This window comes from Capricornis sumatraensis, chromosome 18 (assembly GCF_032405125.1).
Source record: "Capricornis sumatraensis isolate serow.1 chromosome 18, serow.2, whole genome shotgun sequence".
Lineage (NCBI taxonomy): Eukaryota > Metazoa > Chordata > Mammalia > Artiodactyla > Bovidae > Capricornis > Capricornis sumatraensis.
In genome coordinates this window covers 10,876,430-10,897,351 of record NC_091086.1, presented here as the reverse complement: position 1 = coordinate 10,897,351, position 20,922 = coordinate 10,876,430, and the positions used below count along the sequence as shown (strand labels likewise).

Here is a 20,922-nt window from a genome sequence, read left to right as displayed (position 1 = left end):
CCTGACCCCTCCACCAACAAGGACTGCAGCGGAGCCACCACAAGGGTTTAACGTCGGTCCTCTACCCCAGCATGAGCAAGGTGACTCCCACCAGGCCTTCAGGACTTATTCATTTTCTAAACCTTGGCTATTTTACTAAATAGTTCCCAAATATTCCCAGTGCTAGAGATAGAGGAATGAACGAGACAGACTCAAATCCTGCCTTTCTGGAACTCTTTAGTCTATCTAGGGAAAGAGAGATGAAGCATAATAGATAAATCAATTATCGATATGTTGGAAGGTTGTTCCTGGTAAGTATGGTGAGGGTGCCCTGGGCCTGGGTGTTACATATGGCACGTTCAAGGAAAGTGACCTTGAGGCACAGATTTGAGGAAGGTGAGTGCAATGTGTGATGCTGAGAGATTTCTGAGGACCTGCCCTTTGTGCTGTGTCTTGTTGCTGCTTGACCAGGGTCATCCAGGGGCTAAGTGAGGGTCACTGGGGTGTGGTGGGGGAGTGGGGGAAGGATGGTGCACAGAAGCCTCTGGAAGAAAGCCTTCCCTGCAAGGGCGTCTCAGAATCACAGCCTTGGCCATCAACATTCCAAGCCTACAGCATCCTTGACTTACCCCAGCATCCCTTTGTCCCCACAGAAGAGAAGTACACAGTCATCTACCCCTACACAGCCCGTGACCAGGATGAAATGAACCTGGAGAGAGGAGCTGTGGTGGAGGTCATCCAGAAAAACCTGGAAGGCTGGTGGAAGATCAGGTACCCTCTGCAGCTGGGTGGGTTTCAGGCCACGTGGACTCCAGCTGCACAGATGTCTGTAAACGATTGCAGAGGAAATGAGGCTTCAGCCTGAGCCATAGAAGGACGCTTCTCCTCTGTGCTGTTTGGCTTCCTTCCATACCCATATCCTTCTCTAAAAAGCTATAGTAAGCAAAACTGTTTCTGAACACACTGAACCGCAGATAGCAATAACCCCATTGAGCAAGACTGGTCTTCACCTCCAGATGTGTCTCGTAATGAGTAACTGGAGGCTGAAGCTGCCGTGAGGGAGTGATTTCCTACTCCAGCCCCACTCTAAGAGCAACAGGATGGGTAACACCACATGGATTGTAGCCCGTCCTAAAGCTCACCATTTGCTGTCATCTCTACGAGTCTGGTGGAGACCGGCATTTCCAACACTTTGTTACAGTTCTTTCATCTATGTGATGGAATCAAAAGCTCATCGGTAGGTGAGGTGGCCAGTTCGTCCTGCTGTGCTTGGGACTTTCCTAGTTTTAGTAATAAGAGTCCTGGGAACTCCCTCCTTGGTTACTCTGGCGGGCAGGCTGCAACCTCGGGAGATTTAGGCAAGAGAGGAAGTCTGGGGGCCCTGCCCCGTGGAGTCTGTGCCATGGTGTGAGGCAGGACACTGGGGCCATTCTCCTGGGGCTGAGTGTGTGATGCTTCATTCATTGAGCAAACCTACACCAGAATCTATTCTGGGCCAAGCTGTATTCTGAAGACTGGGGACTCAACAGTGAGAAAAACACAATAGTTTACACCCCCAGGCGTGGAAGACAGACTCGGACACACATACAGGGCAGGGCAGTGAGTGAGTGCGGGAGGAATGCGTGGGGGACTTTGGAGCCCAGAAGACAGCTCCTCAGCCTGGGAGTCAAGAAGGCTTCCTGAGAGTCAGGACCTCAGGACTGAGGTGTGAAGGCACACTTAGGACAGTGACGGGCTTCCCTGGTGGTTCAGACAGTGAAGAATCTGACTGCAATGTAGGAGACCCAGATTCAGTCCCTGCATGGAGAAGAAGGGAATGACTGCCCACTGCAGTATTCTTGCTGGGAGAATCCCGTGGACAGAGGAGCCTGGTGGGCTACAGTCCATGGGGTTGCAAAGAGTTGGACACAACTGAGCCACTAACACTTCCTTCAATATACACTTACGATGACAGTGACAGCTCGCATGTCTTGAGTGTGTTTTATCTTGTGATATAACAAATTATCCCCAAACTGAGTGGCTCTGGAATGCAGGTGGCTTGATGGGCTCAGGGTCCCTCACAAGGCGGCAGCAGGATGTTGCTGTGGTCATCAGAAGCTTTGACCGAAGCTGAAAAGTGGCAGAGCCAGGATTTGAGCCTGTGCCTTTCCGACCCCAGAGCCCACTTAGCAGTGCCTCTCTGTTTATGGCTTTGGGCCTCCAGATGATGAACTGTCTCACGGTGATGCCTGCATCGTGTGGGGCCCAGCACTTTCCAGCTGGCATGAGATTTAGTCCTTCTCAAAGGATGTTTTAAGATTGATAGACACCAAAATCTGCAGATTTCTGCCTCCTTATAAGTTTGCTTCTAGTTGAAAAGGACCCTTCTTATTGGAACACAGTGCTGTTTAGTGCTTACAGTGATTCTTGATGAGAGGTGGCCCTGCTGTGTCATCTCCAGTCCATTAGGCAATTCCCCAAAGGTCTGGGCACCTATTTTGTGGTTCAGACTAGTGGTCTGCTGGCAAATGTTTAACAGCCAGTTCCAGAAGGAAACGATGCTCTTGAGTGGTGGTGTTTGCCAGTTTCCGTGGTGTAAATCGTCCCTCCGTGGTAGATTTCAAGCTTCCATTGTGACGGTGCTGAACGTGGAGTTGGGAAGGGACGTGAACAGTTGGCTGTCACAAGCCGCCTCCTGCACACCTGTGGTCCCAATCAGCCCCTCCGGTCATGCTATTCAACCACACTCCATCGTGCAGAGAATTAAATGATTGTTACACTTGTTCAGTTCCCTTTGGAATTCAGTGAGCTGGGCTCTTAGGGTGTCAGTCATTCTGGAGTTCAGTGACCCTTGGTTACCCTAGAACCAGCCCCCGACCTGCTCCATTCCCACCTGAACACGTTTTAATCTGCTTGTGACTGGAGCCCCACCCTGCCTATACCAGGCTTTGTACCAGCAGCTGTGGCTGCCGGGAAGAGGCTGCAGAGCAGAGCTGAACAGCACAGACAGGTGCCAGCTGTCTAGGGCTGAACCCATTCCTGCCACCACCCCCCCTCTATTGGATGGATGAGATGCGTCAATAGCTATAAAGTGCTTGAAACAGGACTGACACGGAGTAGGTGTGCGTCAGTGGCAGTTACCATCACTGCTGTCACTGCAGTGATGACTGTATGGGATGTATAAGGACTGTAGCAGAGCTCTGTGGCCGCTCACTCTTGCCAATTCTGTTGACAGTTTGTCCACTTGTCCCCTTTTTTCTTCATTCAAGTCACGGGCAGTGAGGCCCCATGCAGAGATGACTCGCCCGTGATCTCCACCCCCGGGACCTCACATTCTAAGCAGGGAAACAAGACCATCACAGCCAAGTGGCACTGTGTATTTTGGATGGGATGCTGTTGTGTGTGCAAGACCAGCAGGGCATTGTGGAAGGAGGCTCAGGAAAGCCTTGAGAGGGCACCTTAGGCAGAGCTGGGATGGTAGAGAATGGGCTTTCCAGGCAGAGGGTCTCCCAGAGCAGGAGCTTGGGGCAAGGGGGTGAGAGAGACTGGAGCATTTGGAAGACTGCAGGCTACATGGGGTGGGTGGGGTGTGGAGGTTGCCGTGAGAACCAAGGCCGGGGAGGCAAGGAGAGGCCAGACTGGGGAGGCCTTGAATGCCCAGCTGGGGGCTTAGGCTTCATCAGGAGGCAGCAAGCAGTATGCCAGTCTCTGGCCCTGGGCAGTGATGGTCCATCGTTCCTACCATCTGGGGCCGGAAGGGAGATTCATTGTAGGAGCTCGGCTTCTTCCTATGGGCCTGGCAGAGCAGGCTAGATGACATCTTTCCCCTCCTCCCAGGTATCAGGGCAAAGAGGGCTGGGCCCCAGCCTCCTACCTGAGGAAGAGCAGTGGGGAACCCTTACCCCCGAAGCTGGGCCCTGGCTCACCCGCCCACGTGGGCGTCCTGGAGCTCGACGGTGTCTCCCGGCAGCAGAACTCGGCGGGCCGGGAGAAGGAGCTGCTCAACAACCAGAGGGATGGCCGGTTTGAGGGCCGCCCTGCGCCCGACAGTGACATCAAGCAGAGTAAGTGGCGCCCACCTGGCTCCCAGAGGCACGGCAGGCTCTGTGTCCAGAGCTGCTCACGGGCTGTCCCTCACCCCCACAGCAGCCCCGCCACCCTCCATCCTGTAGATAAGAAAATGGGCTCGTAGCCCCAGATCACTTTTTTCCAGATCGTTCCACCAGCAAGTTGCAGAACCTGAGTGGAGAGATGTGGCTGTCCTACTCAAGCTGTGGTTTTTCCACTGTCTCATGATAATCACCAGACCTCCTGTTTCTCAAGCCCCTACCGTGTGCCAGGAACATTATAATCAGTCTCGCTGATCCTTCATAACAAACTTTGTAGGACTCACTGCTTTTGTTTTACAGATTAGGAAGCAGAGAGATGAAGTGGTTTGTCCAAGACCACCCAGATAGTGAACAGTGGGGCTTGAACCCACAGCCTTCTGACTCAAGGGCCAGTGTTCTCTCTGCAGGGCCTCATTTCTGAGCCTGGGGAAGAAAAAAATGGACCCTGTGTTGGGTTTACTCTGAAGATAGTTCTTTACTTATCTTGCTTTTCAGAACTTTGTTGTATATATTTGACAACTGAATGTTACCAGCACATCTGAGAGTAGGCTGTCTGGCCATATCCCATTGGCCAGACTCAGTCAGAGGATGAGATGGTTGGATGGCATCACTCGATGGACATGAGTTTGAGCAAGCTGCAGGAGTTGGTGATGGACGGGGAAGCCTCGTGTGCTGCAGTCCATGGGGTCACAAAGAGTCAGACATTACTGAGCAACTGAACTAAATGAACTGAGTCCCGTGGCATTACCTAGCTGGGAGGGAGTCTGGGAAATGTCATCTTTATGTAGGCAGTCAAGTGTCTGGCTAAAATTCTGTTGCTATTTATTCTAATAGGAGACAGAGGAAATGGGTATTTTAAGAGTTTAGCAGTCTTCCCAACGCCCCAACTGCCAAACCACCCCTCTGTGTAGACTCAAACCTAATCACCTCTGGCAGCATGTGGGGTGCCTTCCTCAATAGTCTGCCTTTAGCCAGGAGCATTGGCCCACTGCAGAGTCGTCCTCTTCCTGACCCGGAGCAGGAGCAGCCCAGCTCCAGAGTTAAAAACCCCTGAAGTCATCAGTCCAAGTTTGTTTGGCTCTGTTTATGCATTATTTGTGTTTGCTCCAGAGCAAACAAAGACAGGGGCAGTAACATTAATGCATCCCTGCCACATGCCAAGAGCCGAGCCTGTACTGTTGACTTTCATCTCCACCGGTACCTCCAGGAGGCAGGCATTATCCCCACTCCTCAGAAGAGGGCCACGTGGCTCAAAGTCACCTAACTTGTTGCCTCCCACCTCACATTACACTTGTTGCCTTTCCTGGAAGGCTTTCCGTCGCTCCAGGACTCGGAAGCATCCTATCGCTAAAAGAGAGTCCTGGACCCAATCTGTGTGGCCCCGCCCCCACCAGGCTCCTCCCACAGGAAGCGTCACAGCCGCTCCCTGATGCCTGTGCAAAACCTGATACCCCATCTCCTGCAGGAGAGGTTAGATCTGTCATGGTGTCCACCTCAGGCATTATGTTCATCGTGTGTGAAACAAGATCTCGTCTCTTTATAGGATCACCCAAGATGAGGCAGAGACCCCCTCCTCGCCGGGATATGACCATAGTAAGTGGACCCTTGCAACTGGGGAGCCAGCCCCCGACCTAAGACTGGCCGCCAACACTCACCTCGCCCCTTCCAAGGATGAGTTCTTTTACACGGCAGCCTTGTGAAGCTAATCCCATTGACAGGTGGAAGAACTCCAGGGAGATCACACAGTTGGCCTATGGCTTTGTGACAGTTAGACCTGGGTGTGTGCTCTCTGCCTCCTGAGCCCACTCTGCTTTGTCTTAAATGAGTCTTCTCCAATAAGGTGACTTGAGACGGAAACAGAATGAGGCACACATTTCTCTCATGGTGCCATTCTGGCATTTTACCCTCATATTCCATTTTTAGTTCTTAGGGACCTTTCTAAGCAATGCTGTGAAAAATGGGCCTCTCGTTTTCGGTGTCTGCCATCTACTGAGCACCTACTGGGTGCTAAGCAGTATGCTCGCTCATGTTTCACTACGTGAAATCATCGAATGCTCATGGTGACCCCACCAGGTAGATCCTGTTATTATCCCCATTTTACAGGAGATGAAACTGAGGCTCTCAGGAGGGGAAGGGCTTTACCCAAAGTCACACCAATGTATCTGACTTGGAAACCTGTGTTCATTTCACAACCCTCATTATCTCTTAAGTTCAGAGAATATTGTCCTGCACCCGATTTTCATGACTGTAGGCAAACGTCCCGAGTTTTTTCTTATCACCCTAAAGCTGAAGGGCCAGCGACCCATCTAGAAGATGATGATTAGTGATCCCCTTTGTTTTGTCCCTTAGAATCCAGATGGCCCCACCAGCATCCCTTTAAGGGTAGTTGTGTGCCCCAGTCCCTTAGCCCCTCATTCAGCACTGGGGAATGGAGTTATATGGGATTTAACACTGTGTTTAATTGTACCAGCCTCGAGGTCTCAACCTGCCCAAGCCTCCCATCCCACCTCAAGTGGAGGAAGAGTATTACACCATTGCTGAGTTCCAGACGACCATCCCTGATGGCATCAGCTTCCAGGCGGGCCTGAAGGTTGAAGTGAGTGGACCTGGTGTCCTTTTGCCTACTTGTGATTCTTTTTCTTTCTCAATTTTTTTTTGGAGTATAGTTGACTTGCAATGTTGTGTTAATTTCTGTGGTAACAAAAAGTGATTTGGGTATATTTTTGATAACATCTTACAGAAAAACCCAAACAAACTTTTAGACTAACCCAATACTTATATATATTTTCTTTTTCATGTTCTTTACCATATGGTTAATCACAGGATATTGAATATAGTTCCCTGTGCTATCCAGTAGAGCCCTGTTGTTTATCCATACTGTATGTAGTACTTTGTATCTGCTGACCCCAAACTCCCAATTCATCCTTCCTTCTACTCTCTCTTCCCCTTAGCAACCACAAGTCAGTTCTCTATGTCCGTGAGTCTATTTCTATTTCATAGATAAGTTTATTTATGTCATATTTTAGATTCCACACATAAGTGATATCATACCATATTTGTTTTTCTCTCACTGACTTACTTTACTTAGTGCAATAATTCTGTGCTGTCCATGCTGCTGCAGTTGGCATTCATTTTTTATGAAGGAGTAGTACGCCATTGTATCTCTCTGTGTGCACACTGTATCTTTATCATCTGTCAGTGAGTGGCACTCCGTTGTATCTCTGTGTGTGCACACTGTATCTTTATCATCCGTCGGTGAGTGGCACTCCGTTGTACCTCTGTGTGTGCACACACTATCTTTATCATCTGTCAGTGAGTGGCACTCCGTTGTATCTCTGTGTGTGCGCATACTGTATCTTTATCATCTGTCAGTGGACGTGGAGGTTGTCTCTACGCCTTGGCTGTGAATGGTGCTGCAGTGAACACTGAGCTGCTTATCTGTTTGAGTCAGAGCTCTACCTGGATCTGTACCCAGAAGTGGGATTGCTAAATCGTTTGGCAAGTCTCTTTCTGGTTTTGTGAGGAACTTCTTATGGTTCTCTCATGGCTGCACCGATCTATATTCCCACCAACAGTGTGTGACGGTTCCCTTTTCTCCACAGCCTCTCCAGCATTTGTTATTGTAGATTTGTTTTTTTAATGATAGCTCTTCTCACCCATGTGAAGTGATATTTCATTGCAGTTTTGATTTGCATTTCTCTAATAATTAGTGATAGTGAGCACCTTTTCATGTGCCTGTTGGCCATCTCTGTGTCTTCTTTGGAGAAATGTCTGTTTAGGTCTTCTGCCTGTTTTTCGGTTAGCCTGTTTGCTGTTTGTTGTTGAGTTGAATGAGCTGTTTATTTATTTTAGAAATTGAGCCTTGTCAGTTGCATCATATGTAAATATTTTTTCCCGGCCCGTGGGCTGTCTTTTCCTTTAGTTCATGGTTTTCTTCGCTGTACACAAGCTTGTACTACTTGAGATTCTTGGTCTAGGCACCATCCCCTACTTCTGCATTTTTTAAATTTTGGTAACAGCTTTATTGAGATATAATTTAGTATGGTTAGAGAGCTGTGCAGCCATCACCATAATCAACGTGAGAGCAGTTCATCACCCACATAAGGAGCCCTGTGCACGTTAGCAGTGCCTCTCCATTTCTCCTCATTCCCTCTCAGTGCCCCTGCCCCAGCCTTAGGCAACCGCTTCTCTGTTTTCTGTGTCCAGAGATTTATCAATTTTAGGCTTTTCATATGCGTGGAATCATATACTATGTGGCCTTTGTGACTGGCTTGTATTCTGTTTCTATCACCTCCTTCCCTGCTTGCCTCTTCTCTCTTTTATTTTTTCTCCTCTCCCATTTCTCTTCTCTTTCTCATGGGGTTAGAGCTTGAAGAGAAGTCCATAAGTAATGGAGAAGCAGTTAGGTGCCAGCCGCAGCACTCAGCACCTCACAGGCTGTCTCCCTTAATCATGTTATCATTTATTCTTATGAGGCAGGAATGGTTCAATCCCTGTTTTTCAGATGAGGAAGTTGTGGCTCAGATAAAAGGTGCTATTCAAAGTCACACAGCCAAAAGGTGACAGAGTCAGGATTTGAACCCTTGTCTGTCTCCAGATTAGAACCAGGTGTATTGACAGCCTGCTGTTTATCTGCCCAGTATTTGAGGATCTCAGGAGGATGGAGACTGTATCTGTTTTTTACTTCTGTAACCCCAAAGCTAGCACAGTGCCTGGCACATGGTGGATTTGCAATGAGTGTTCTTAAATCAATGAAAATCCATCTCCCCGCTAGCCTCCTGCTAATACCCAGAAAACCAGGGAATGTTTTTCTCTTCATTCTCGCCTCTAACCCTGTCTGGTCCACAGTAGGTACTCAGAGAGCCATTCCTTTATGAATGCGCATTTGAATGAATGACGGGTACAGAGAGTGGACAGATGATTATGAGCCAGGGCATGAGTGTGGTATGTGTCCTAAGCGTCTGTGTCCTGGCTGTGCTGGGGCCTCCCTGTGGCATGGGGGCCTCTCTGGTTGCCATGTGTGGGCTTAGTTGCTCCACAGCATATGAGATCTTAGTTCCCCAACCAGAGACAGAACCCATGTCCCCTGCTTTGGAAAGCTGATCTTTTTTTTTTCTCTTTTAACTTCTTATTTTATATTGGGGTGTAGCTGATGCTGAAGCTGGAGCTCCAGCACTTTGGCCACCTGATGCAAAGTGCCGACTCATTGGAAAAGACCCTGATGCTGGGAAAGATTGAGGACAGGAGGAGAAGGGGGAGACAGAGGATGAGATGGTTGGATGGCATCATTGACTCCATGGACATGAGTCTGAGCAAACTCCAGGAGATGGTGAAGGACAGAGAAGCCTGGTACACTGCAGTCCATGGGGTCACAAAGAATAGAGTCAGACAGGACCGAGCAACTGAACACCACTAGGTGATTAACAAACAATGCTGTAATGGTCTCAGGTGAACAGTCCAGGGGCTCAGCAGTATATATGCATATATCCATTCTCCCCCAAACTTCCCTCCCATCCAGGCTGTGGAAGGTGGATTCTTAACCACTAGACCACCAGGGAAGTCCCCTAAGGGTCTTCAGTCCCTTTTCTAGACCTCCAAAGCACCCACCATTTTTCCACAGCTCCGACGCCTCCTGCTTCCCTCTGTCTTCCTCTTGCGTCCCGGGACAGTGGCCCAGGGAGCCCAGGAGGAGGTGCTTCCCGTAGGCACACTGTGTGCCTCACCACCACTGGTTCTGCCCAAGCTGCTCCAGAGACATCTTACGCCCAGTGCTCTCCAGTCCATGCAGGCACCAGGGGGACTGTCTGAAGTGGTGTTTAAAGAACCTGAGCTGAAGCCTCTCAAACTTATTTTTATAAAATTCAAGTCCCAATTCTCACAGAAAAACTGAAGAGACAGGAGAAATACCTCCAAGACTCTTGAAAGAGTTTTTATCTGCTCCTGTTATTTTTCTCCCAGTCTGTTCTTCTAACTTCAAGTCCACAGAGCAATCTCTCAAGATATCCTGCTTGGGTTTCAAGATAAATTCTATGCCCAGTTCTCCCATTTTGCTGTTGCAAAACATGTAGATTATTCTGATGTGAAACATACGCCTGTTTCTCAACATCTTTCCACATCAAGGGCTGCTCCTCCTCCCACTGCTGATCAGCCTTATTTTCACTGCTTTCCTCTGAACCCCTGCCCCACCTCTCTTGCTCTCTCTGCCTTTTGTTGTCTGAGTCATGTCTGAGTCTCTGTGACCCCATGGACTGCAGCACACTAGGCTTCCCTGCCCCTCTCTGCCTTTAACCTAGCTCTTAGCCTGCTGCCTGCTTTCTAATGGAAAGCACTCAAGGCCATTCTTTGAATGGAACCTGGCATATCAAAATCCAGCTTATTCTTCACATCCCTGCCTCGTCTGGGAAACCTCCCTGGGTTCACAACGACGTCCCTTCTCTACCCTTTGGGTAGTTTCTGTGGGTTTGTGTGGGTTTCCCAAGTGGCTCAGTGGTAAAGCATCCGCCTGCCAACACAGGAAGCATGGGTTTGATCCCTGGGTCGGGAAGATCCCCTGGAGGAGGAAAGGGCAACCCACTCCAGTGTTCTTGCCTGGAAGACTCCATGGACAGAGGAGCCTGGCAGGCTGCAGTCCATAGGGTTGCAAGCACTCACGCGTGCACGATGGGTCCATACATTTCAGTCCTTAACTAAGCGCAGGCCCCTATTTGTGTCCAGAATGCTTTCTTGTTTTAATTCTATTTTTGGCTGTGCTAGGTCTTTGTTGTTGTACACAGGCTTTCTCTAGTTGCAGCAAGCAGGGGAATCTTCCCAGACCAGGGATCAAACCTGTGTCTCCTTCATTGGCAGGAAGATCCTTACCCTCTGGACCACCAGGGAAGTCCCAAAAAGCATTCCTGACATTATGATGAATGAATGTTACTCTCCCCCATTCTTCAGTGATTGACTTTTGAATTCCGGTCATCTTCCCCTGGCACGCTGAACAGGTTATTCACTCTCTTCTTGCCTCGACCATTGCTAGTGAGGTGCTGCTATCAACTGTTCCTTGTTCTCGTTTTCATTAGCTGTCCTTCCTCTGATCTTCTCAGGAGCTCCTCACTGTCTTTAAAATGCTGCCATTTCTCTACAGCATGTTTAGGGACCTTTCTTTATTTTTATCCTGCTCAGCATATGGTGGGTCTTTTCCATTGTAGGACTAGGAGATATACCTATAAAATTTCCCACTTGTACATAATTAAATATTGACTATCTTCATTCTTTTTTATTCTTCCCCTCTGGAATGGTTATGAAACAGTATAAGAACTCCCTGTCTCTTAATTTTTCTTTCATATTTTTCATTTTCTTCACTTTGTTCTGCATTCCTGGTATATTCTGCTTCGTTTTTTAGTCCATTAATTGTTTTTTTTTTTTTAACAATTCAGTCTCTTTCTTATTTTATTTCAGCAATTAGCATTTTTATTTTCGAGAGCTCTTACTGATTCTTTTTCATAGTTACCTGTTCATGTTTCACAATAGCCTGTTCTTTCGTGATTTCTATACTGCTCTTTGTCTGTCTAAGAATATTAAATGTGTTCTTGTTCATGATCTCTTTCCTCAATGTTAAATCCTTTGCAGTGGTGTTGGTATTTATTTCAGTTCTTTTCATGGTGTTAGTACTTGGGCTCTACAAAAAGAGGCGACAGACAGTCAAAAGCCCAGCTGGGGAGTATCTCCAAGGGGCTAGTTGACTTCCAGTGGCTTTAGCACCAGATTAGAGACTATGAGCAGTGTCATGCCTCTGACCCAAGCTTACCTTTCCACTGTTTCCACTTGTGAGCAATCACTTCGTTCTCTCCACGTGCTTTACAGAAAAGGAGTAAAGGGCACAGAGGGGTCAACCGGCATGGTTGCTTCTGCCCTGGTATCGCAGGTAATCAGTCCCCAGTGACTTGCCCCCGGACCTCACTAATCCTAGATTCTACCTCCTGGAAGCCTGGCAGGCCTTTTGTGGCAGAACCCCCTTATAGCATTCCTGGGCCACTGCCCCCACTTACAGCTTCCATCCATCAGTGATTCCTCACAATTCCTGGTCCACTAACTTCTTGTCTGCCTCCTTCTGAGCCTGGCTTTGTGTTCGTTTATTCATTTCCTGGCTTTATTGCACTAAAAGTAAACTGCTGCTCATGCCATCTCCCATCGTGAAACCAGAAGTCCGCTTTGCAGATTATAAAAGTGTTTTGTTTTTTTCCCCAAGAGTGCTAAAAACCATGATAAAAACTTTTCCTTTAAGACGAGGAGTTCCCAGCATTTTGTGCAAACACACACCGCTGTTTGAGCATGCCAGCTAACAGGACATTTGCTGATAAGTACCAGTACTCGTTGGCTTAGAATGTTACAAAATCTACCAGGGAATCCCAGACATTGTGCTGATGCTGAGGGCTGACTGTGTGCCATAGGGAGTAAGTGGATCCCTGGGGTTTTCTGGGGAGCTGGGGAGTCTCCCTTCAAGGCCCCACCCCCACTTCAAGCAGACCCATTCCCCTTTCTTGTTTCTGGCTTTTATCCTGTCTGCTTTTGCTCAAGCTGAGCCAATAAATAGCTCACATACCCAGCATTCTTTTCCAGAAGCACAGATGTAACCCATCCTTGAAACTTCTCTGCTTTAATTGTTCTATGATGTTGGCATAGGTTCTGCCAGTGGTGACTTGAAGGACTCAGGTGAGAAATAGTTGTCCCTAAAGTTTTTGGTTTAACCAGGTACTCTTCACTTAACGTGATAAACACTGTTATCCTTTGTTTTCTTCTCTTTCAGTTTTGCTTCCTGGTTCAATTCAACACCATCTTAGTGTTCAGAATTCATTAATGGAAGCGCAGCATTCTAGCAGTATAGTTATAGGAATACCTTAGTTCTTTGTGTGGTTTATGTATCTTCAAGACATGTTTTACTAGTGATGATATGATGATACAGGCACTTATCTGTGCCAGGTCCCTCATATCCTTGATAACTAATCTTCACAGAAGTCCCAAGAGGTTGATGATATGTTCAGCCCATTTTATACATGTATTTGCGACGAAGAGAGGTTAGGTAAATGTCCAAGGTTACATATCTAGGAAGTGCTGGAGCTGGGATTTGAGCTTAGATCTCTCCTGTTTTAAAGTCCATGCTATTCTCTTTCATCTCCATGCTATTCTCTTTCATCTCCATTCTTGTGATTTTGCATTTGCTTTTAAAGCCAACTTTGGAGATACTGCAGGTTCAGTTCCAGACTGCCACTATAAAGCCAAATTACAATAAAGCGAGTCACGTGAATGTGTTGGTTTCCCAGTGCATATTAAAAATATGTTTGAATTCCCTGGTACTCCAGTGGTTAGGGCTGTACGCTTCCACTTCAGGGACTGTGGGTTCAGTCCCTAGTCAGGGAACTAAGATTCCACATGACAAACAGAGCCAAAAAAAAAATGTTATGTTGACACTACACTGTAGTCCATTAAGCATTATGTCTTAAAAAAAATGTGCAGACTTTAATTTTAAAAATAATTGCTTACAATAATGTTACCAGTCATCTGAAACTTCAGTGAGTCATAATCTGTTTGTAACAATGACGTCAAAGATCACTGATCACAGATCACCATTACTCATATGATAACAATGAAAAAGTTTGAAATATGATATTATTCAGTCACTAAGTCCTGTCAGACTCTTTGCAGCCCCATGGTCTTCAGCCCCCCAGGCTCCCCTGTCCTTCACTATCTCCCTGAGTTTGCTCAGATTCATGTCCACTGAGTCAGTGATGCTATCTAACCACCTCATCTTCTGCTGTCCCCTTCTCCTTTTGCCTTCAATCTTTCCCAGCATCAGGGTCTTTTCCATGAATTAGCTATTGGCATCAGGAGACCATAACATTGAAGCTTCACTTTCAGCGTCAGTCTTTCCAATGAATATTCAGGGTGATTTCCTTTTGGATTGACTGGTTTGACCTTCTTGCGGTCCAAGCGATTCTCAAGATCCTCTCCAGCACCACAATTTGAAAGCACCAATTCTTTAGCACTCAGTCTTCTTTATAGTCCAACTCTCACATCTGTACGTTTCAGTATTTCAGTTCAGTCGCTCAGTCATGTCCGACTCTTTGCGACCCCATGAATCACAGCACGCCAGGCCTCCCTGTCCATCACCAACTCCTGGAGTTCACTCAGACTCACATCCATCAAGTCAGTGACGCCATCCAGCCATCTCAACCTCGGTCGTCCCCTTCTCCTCCTGCCCCCAATCCCTCCCAGCATCAGAGTCTTTTCCAATGAGTCAACTCTTCGCATGAGGTGGCCAAAGTACTGGAGTTTCAGCTTCAGCATCATTCCTTCCAAAGAAATCCCAGGGCTGATCTCCTTCAGAATGGACTGGTTGGATCTCCTTGCAGTACAAGGGACTCTCAAGAGTCTTCTCCAACACCACAGTTCAAAAGCGTCAATTCTTCGGCGCTCAGCTTTCTTCACAGTCCAACTCTCACATCCATACATGACCACAGGAAAAACCATAGCCTTGACTAGACGGACCTTTGTTGACAAAATAGTGTCTCTGCTTTTCAGTCTGCTATCTAGGTTGGTCATAACTTTCCTTCCAAGGAGTAAGAGTCTTTTAATTTCATGACTGCAGTCACCATCTGCAGTGATTTTGGAGCCCAAAAAAATAAAGTCTGGCGCTGTTTCCACTGTTTCCTCATCTATTTGCCATGAAGTGATGGGACCGGATGCCATGATCTTCATTTTCTGAATGTTGAGCTTTAAGCCAACCTTTTCACTCTCCTCTTTCACTTTCATCAAGAGTCTCTTTAGTTCCTCTTCACTTTCTGCCATAAGGGTGGTGTCATCTGCATATCTGAGGTTATTGATATTTCTCCCGGCAATCTTGATTCCAGCTTGTGCTGACTACTGGACAAACCATGGCTTTGACTATATGGACCTTTGTTAGCAAAGTGATGTCTCTGCTTTTTAATATGCTAGGTTTGTTATAGCTTTCCTTCCAGAGAACATATGTCTTTTAATTTCATGGCTGCAGTCACTGTCCACAGTGATTTTGGAGCCCAAGAGAAGAAAATCTGTCACTGTGTCCATTTGTTCCCTGCTTGCCATGAAATGATGGGACTGGACGCCATCATCTTAGTTTTTTGAATGTTGAATTTTAATCAGCTTTTTCACTCTCCTCTTTCACCCTCATCAAGAGACTCTTTAGTTCCTCTTCACTTTCTGCCATTAGAGTGGTATTATCTACATACCTGAGCTTGTTGATATCTCTCCCAGCAATCTTGATTCCAGCTTGTGCTTCATCTAGCTCAGCATTTTGCATGATGTCCTCTGCATATGAATTAAATAAGCAGGGTGACAGTATACAACCTTGTCATACTCCTTTCCCAATTTTGAACCAGTTAGTTGTCCCATATTCAGTTTTACTGTTGCTTCTTGATCTGTATACAGATTTCTCAGGAAACAGATAAGGTGGTCTCGTGTTCCCATCTCTTTAAGAATTTTCCAGTTTGTTGTGATCCACACAGTCAAAGGCTTCCCTGAGGGCTCACTGGGTAAATAATCCACCTGTAATGCAGGAGACACAGGAGTCGCGGGTTCGAACCCTGGGTCAGGAAGATCCCCTGGAGGAGGAAATGGCAACCCAGTCCAGTATCCTTGCCTGAAAACTCCCATGGACAGAGAAGCCTGGTGGACTACAGTGGCAGACAGGACTGAGCAGCTAAGCACAAGCACACACAACAAGTGCACAGTCAGAGACGTTAGCCTGTCATTGAAAAAGAAATAGATGTTTTTCTGGAATTCCCTAGCTTTCCGTATGATCCAAGGAATGTTGGCAAATTGATTGTTGGTTCCTCTGCCTTTTGTAAACCCAGCTTGTACATCTGGAAGTTCTCAGCTCACATACAGATGAAGCCTAGCTTGAAGGATTTTGAACATAACCTTGCTAGCATCTGAGATAAGCGCAATTGCACAGTAGTTTGAACATTCTTTGGCATTGCCCTTTTTTGGGATTGGAATGAAAACTTACCTTTTCCAGTCCTGTAGTGAGAATGACCAAAATGTGACAGGAAGATATGAAGGGAGCAACTGCTGTTGAAAAAATGGCGCCAATAGACTTGCTCAATGCAGGGTTGCCACAGACCTTCAATTTGTTAAAAAAAAAAAAAAAAAATGCAGTATCTGTAGAGCCCAATTGAGTGAAGCACAAGAAAACAAGGTCTTTCTGTATTCACAGTAGCTCTTAGCTTCTCTCTAGTAAATGAAAACTGCCATACATGATGATTTAGAGCACAAATACACAGGGACTTCCCTGGTGATCCGGGGGGCCTGGGCTCCACCCCTGGTCAGGGAACTAGACCCCACAGGCCGCAACTAAGAGTTCACATGCTGCATCCTGCATGCCACAGCTAAGCCTCGGTGCAGTCAAATAAATAAATAAAAGTAAATTTTCAAAAATGATAAAATTACCTTTTAACAACAACAGAACTAAAAAGAACAAAAATGTTTAGAGCTTCTGCCACAGTACATGGTAGAGTGTACGCTTAGCAAACCCTCCCTGATGTATTAGTTTGATTACTGTTCTGTTTTTGTTCGCTTATGCACATACTTAGAGATTAAATTTACGGATGTGCCAGCAATGACTTGTGCGCCAAGAATCACCTGTAATCATCACCAGAGCTAGCATGTGTTGGAAGGACGCTGGCCACACGCACGTAAAGGACTTCCATTTCTCATTACCCTTTCCTGGAGAGACTCCAATGGGACGTGTTAAATATCTGCCTGCCACGTGCCTGCTGCGCTCCCAGAGCTCTCCCGTGAAGTTTAATTACTAGTAGGTAGCATTTTCCCTCGTTTACCAAGCGCTGCTGCACACATTCCCTTGTGTGGTCGTCATGGAAACCCTGCGCGTGGGTGTGATCGTTCTTCCCCTCCTCTCTGTTTCGTGGCAGGGCGTCTCAGGCCCGGGGCTGACCGGGGCTGTTCAGGCGGCCGGAACCGAGCCGGCCTCTGCTCCGGCGCTGGGTCTGTGTCTGTGCTTCCTCCCTGGTCTGGGCGGCAGAGTGCAACAGCAGAACTGCACCCGCAGCCCTCAGCCTCGGCGGTTTCTCACCTCGGGCACGATTTCCCTCCCCCCCGCCCCCAGCAGGGTCCACTCTCCAGGGCAGGGCCCGGCTGTGGTAAGGACTCGGGCTCTGGAGCCTGTTCCCCAGCCTTTGACTCCCATCTCCACCCCTGACATTCTGTGTGAGCCCCTGCGAGTCCTTCAGCTCTCGTGGGGCTCAGCTCTACAAGTGTACAGTGGCGTGAAAATCCCTGTCTTCTCTGGCGGTTGTAATGATTAGTCAGCTCTCCCGTGCACAGAGCCTGCTGACGCATTGCTGTGTATTTGTTTGCTCCGACTACCCTCACCAAGACCACAGACGGGTTGGTTTAAACAGCAGAGGTGTTATGTTCTCATGTTCTTAAGGCTGGATGTTCAAGGTCAAGGTGTCAGGTTTAGCCTCTCCTTGGTTCACAGCCGGTCACCTCGCTGGGTTCACACGTAGTCTCCCCTCATGCTGATGTGCTGTGTCCTAATCTCCTCTTATAAGGATAACAATTCACGACCCCCCCCCAACGACCCCGTTTTAACCTGATTACCTCTTTAAAAGCTCTGTTTTCAAATAGAGTCACCGTCTAAGGTAGGGAGGTTAGGGCTTAGCGTGTGAATGGGGGGGGGGGGGCGCGCCTCAATGCAGCCCATAATATAGAGCATGTACACCTTTCACCCGTGTGAATTCAGCCACATGGTGCTAAACAAAAAGGAGACAGGAAACGAAAGATCTTAGATAATATGAGTGATTCTACCCACCATTCCAGTCAATGAGCGTGTGTCCCAGAGGGAGAGAAAGATAAGAGGGGAGTCTATTAAACTTCCATCAGCATCGGTTCCCCTGTATCCAAACATGAGCGGGTGTGACTCCCACAGTTAAGGATGCATGTTTTTCATACACCATGCCTGCAAACACCAGCCAGCTTCTTTGTCTGGTGCTCAACCAAAGGATCAAGGCTAGTTTGGGCTGTACTGGGGGTTTGTCTTGAACCACTTCAGAATTTTAGCAGACACTGCTGGTGGCCTGCCCTGCTCCTCGCCCCCTGACTGCTTCCCACCCCCTATGCTCGCCTGAGGGCACCACCCCGAAATGGGGGAGGTTAATGTCCAGGTGCTGGGGGGACTAGGAGTCAGGAGGTCAGTGTCCCCACCCCATGTCTGATTCTACACTGTGTCTCATAGGGTCCTGTTGGATTAAGCCCCACTGGCCTAGAGCCTTAACCTGTTCCTAACTGGCCCTCCCTTTCCTCACTTCCGCTTCCTGCAACCATCTCTCAAATTACCTACCTACACCAGAGTTCATGTCTCAAGGACTGCTTTTGGGAGGAATCCTAAAGTAGACAAGCACCTACCCCTGTGTAAGATGCTTCTTATACACAGCGGTCTCCATAGATGGTCTGCCCCGTAGATACGGTCTGGGAACCTGCCAAATGTGAAATGTCTCTGATTCTAGAGCCTCAGTTGCACGTGGGTTCTCCCGGCCCACCCTGGCCCCCAGCCCTGCCTCCATTCTTACTCAGAGCTTTCCTCTGCCCTCCCTTTCAGGTGATCGAGAAGAACTTAAGCGGCTGGTGGTACATTCAGATCGAAGATAAGGAGGGATGGGCCCCAGCGACCTTCATTGACAAGTATAAGAAGACTAGCAATGCCTCAAGACCCAACTTCCTGGCTCCCTTGCCCAACGAGGTGGCGCAGCTCCGGCTGGGGGACGCGGCAGCAACGGAGACCAGCTCAGGCAGTGAAGCCGGCGGCCCCTCCCGGCCCCTGCCCGACGCCCCGCACGGCATGGGGGACTCCGGGACGCCGTGGGCCAAAGACTGGAAGGGTGGGAAGGAGATGCTGAGGAAGGCATCTTCAGACACATCTTCGTGTGCAGGCTACGAGGAGATCTCAGACCCCGACCTGGAGGAGAAACCCAGCCTCCCTCCCCGGAAAGAATCCATCATCAAGTCGGAAGGGGAACTGCAGGAGCGGCAGAGGATGGAGCAGCTCAGGGGTTCTTCACCCAAGCCACCTGGCGTGATCTTGCCAATGATCCCAGCCAAACACGCCCTGCCGGCCCGGGACAGCAGGAAAGCGGAGCCCAAACCTGAGAAAAGCAAGCTGTTCCAGCCGAAAAACGAGACGGGGCTGGAGTGCGGCCACAGAGTGCTGGCCAAGGAGGTGAAGAAGCCCAGCCTGCGACCTGTCTCCAGATCCAAAGCTGGCCCGCCGGAGGAGAAGCCGGAAGCCGTTTCTCAGAACCTTTTCTTGAAGTCCAAACCTCAGGTTAGGCCAAAACCAGCTCCTTCCCCCAGGACAGAGCCACCTCAGGGAGAAGACCCAGTGGACATCTGTAACCTCCGGAGCAAGCTCAGGCCCGCCAAGTCCCAGGAGAAGGCCTCTGTAGATGGAGAGAGCAGCCTCCAGGCAGGAGGAGGCCAGGATGGGGCCTTCAGTCGTGGCTTCCCTCCAGGGGAGGGGCCTGGCCGTGCCCAGGACAGGACGAGCAAGCAGGAGGGGCCCAGCCCAAAGGAGGCGCCCTGCAGAGCCCCTCCAAGGCCAGCCAAGACTGCCGATCCTGTGCCTAAGGGTGCACCGGTCCCTCTCCAAGAGGCTTCCCTCCAGAGACCTGTGGTCCCGCCTCGGAGACCACCACCCCCCAAGAAAACCTCTTCATCGTCTAGGCCCCTTCCAGAGGTCAGAGGTCCACTTCCAGAGGTCAGAGGGCCGCAGCGGGAGAGCAGCGAAGGCAAGGCAGCTCCTGCCCCAGGCCGGGCCCTGCTTGTCCCCCCGAAAGCCAAACCTTTTCTCTCCAACTCCTCAGGGGGCCAGGATGACATGCGAGGCAAAGGTGGGCTGGGGCCACGGATGATGGGCAAGACGGGAGAAAACAAGGAGAAAGTGGCTGCAGGCCCCTTCCCCAGCACCGACGGCCCAAAGGACTTGTACGTGGCCGTGGCCAACTTTGAAGGAGACCAAGATACCAGCAGCTTCCAGGAGGGAACAGTGTTTGAGGTCCGGGAAAAGAACAGCAGCGGCTGGTGGTTCTGCCAGGTCCAGAGCGGGGCCCCATCCTGGGAAGGGTGGATTCCTTCCAACTATCTCAGAAAGAAGCCCTAGCCGCCTCCTCTCCTGCCTGGAGGTCTTGCGCGTCCCTGCTGGCTTTACCCACATATTTAATATGCCTCTTAATTTATCATCCTCCACGCAACATCAAAGGAAGGAAGAATGGAATACTGTGGTTTCTTCCAGGGGTGGAGAGTGATTCCTCCCATCATAGCATCCCCCTGGAGGCTTCAAGGCCACACCCCTTTCTCTCGACTCAACATCCCTGCCTTAAGGCCAGTGGCATTGCCGCCCAGCAGCTTGCTGCCCACCCAGCAATGGGACCCTGACTCTCTGAGGCTTCAGGGACCAGAACCCATCATCTGGAGAAACTGCAGAAAGGGTTTCTCGTTGCTCGGATCAGACAGAGTCCTAAGAACATCCCCAGCTTCCTACCCAGTTCATTCATGTCCAGCGACTTGATTCACTTGCTTCCCAAATGCCTGGTCCCAGAAAGAACTTTCTCGTGTAGAAGTCGGCTCTGTTGCTGATTCCAGGGAGGTGCCCTCTTCCCCAAGGCCTCAGGTCCCCGGGCCTCTCAGGTTCAAGCAGATGCAGCTGCCCCAGGCATGAGGCCTGGAGGCCCACCCAGCCATCCTCCCTTCTGTGCTGGGACCCTGATCGGTTCTAGAGGAGTGCGGCCAGCTGCAAGCACGCTTCACTTTCCTGCTGCAGACT

The 20,922-nt window shown here is 49.1% G+C and overlaps 1 protein-coding gene across 1 annotated transcript in view; it reads left to right on the top strand.

Moving 5' to 3' along the window:
• The window catches only part of SH3PXD2B (SH3 and PX domains 2B), a 116,394-nt gene extending 96,103 nt beyond the window's left edge, over positions 1 to 20,291 (top strand). Inside the window, exons 9-13 of the mRNA XM_068990633.1 lie at positions 633 to 750; positions 3,796 to 4,022; positions 5,611 to 5,660; positions 6,538 to 6,663; positions 18,703 to 20,291. Of these exons, the coding sequence (XP_068846734.1) occupies positions 633 to 750; positions 3,796 to 4,022; positions 5,611 to 5,660; positions 6,538 to 6,663; positions 18,703 to 20,259 (2,078 nt within the window). The 3' untranslated portion in view covers positions 20,260 to 20,291. The remainder of the gene's footprint in view (positions 1 to 632; positions 751 to 3,795; positions 4,023 to 5,610; positions 5,661 to 6,537; positions 6,664 to 18,702) is intronic.
• Positions 20,292 to 20,922: the final 631 nt, after the last annotated feature.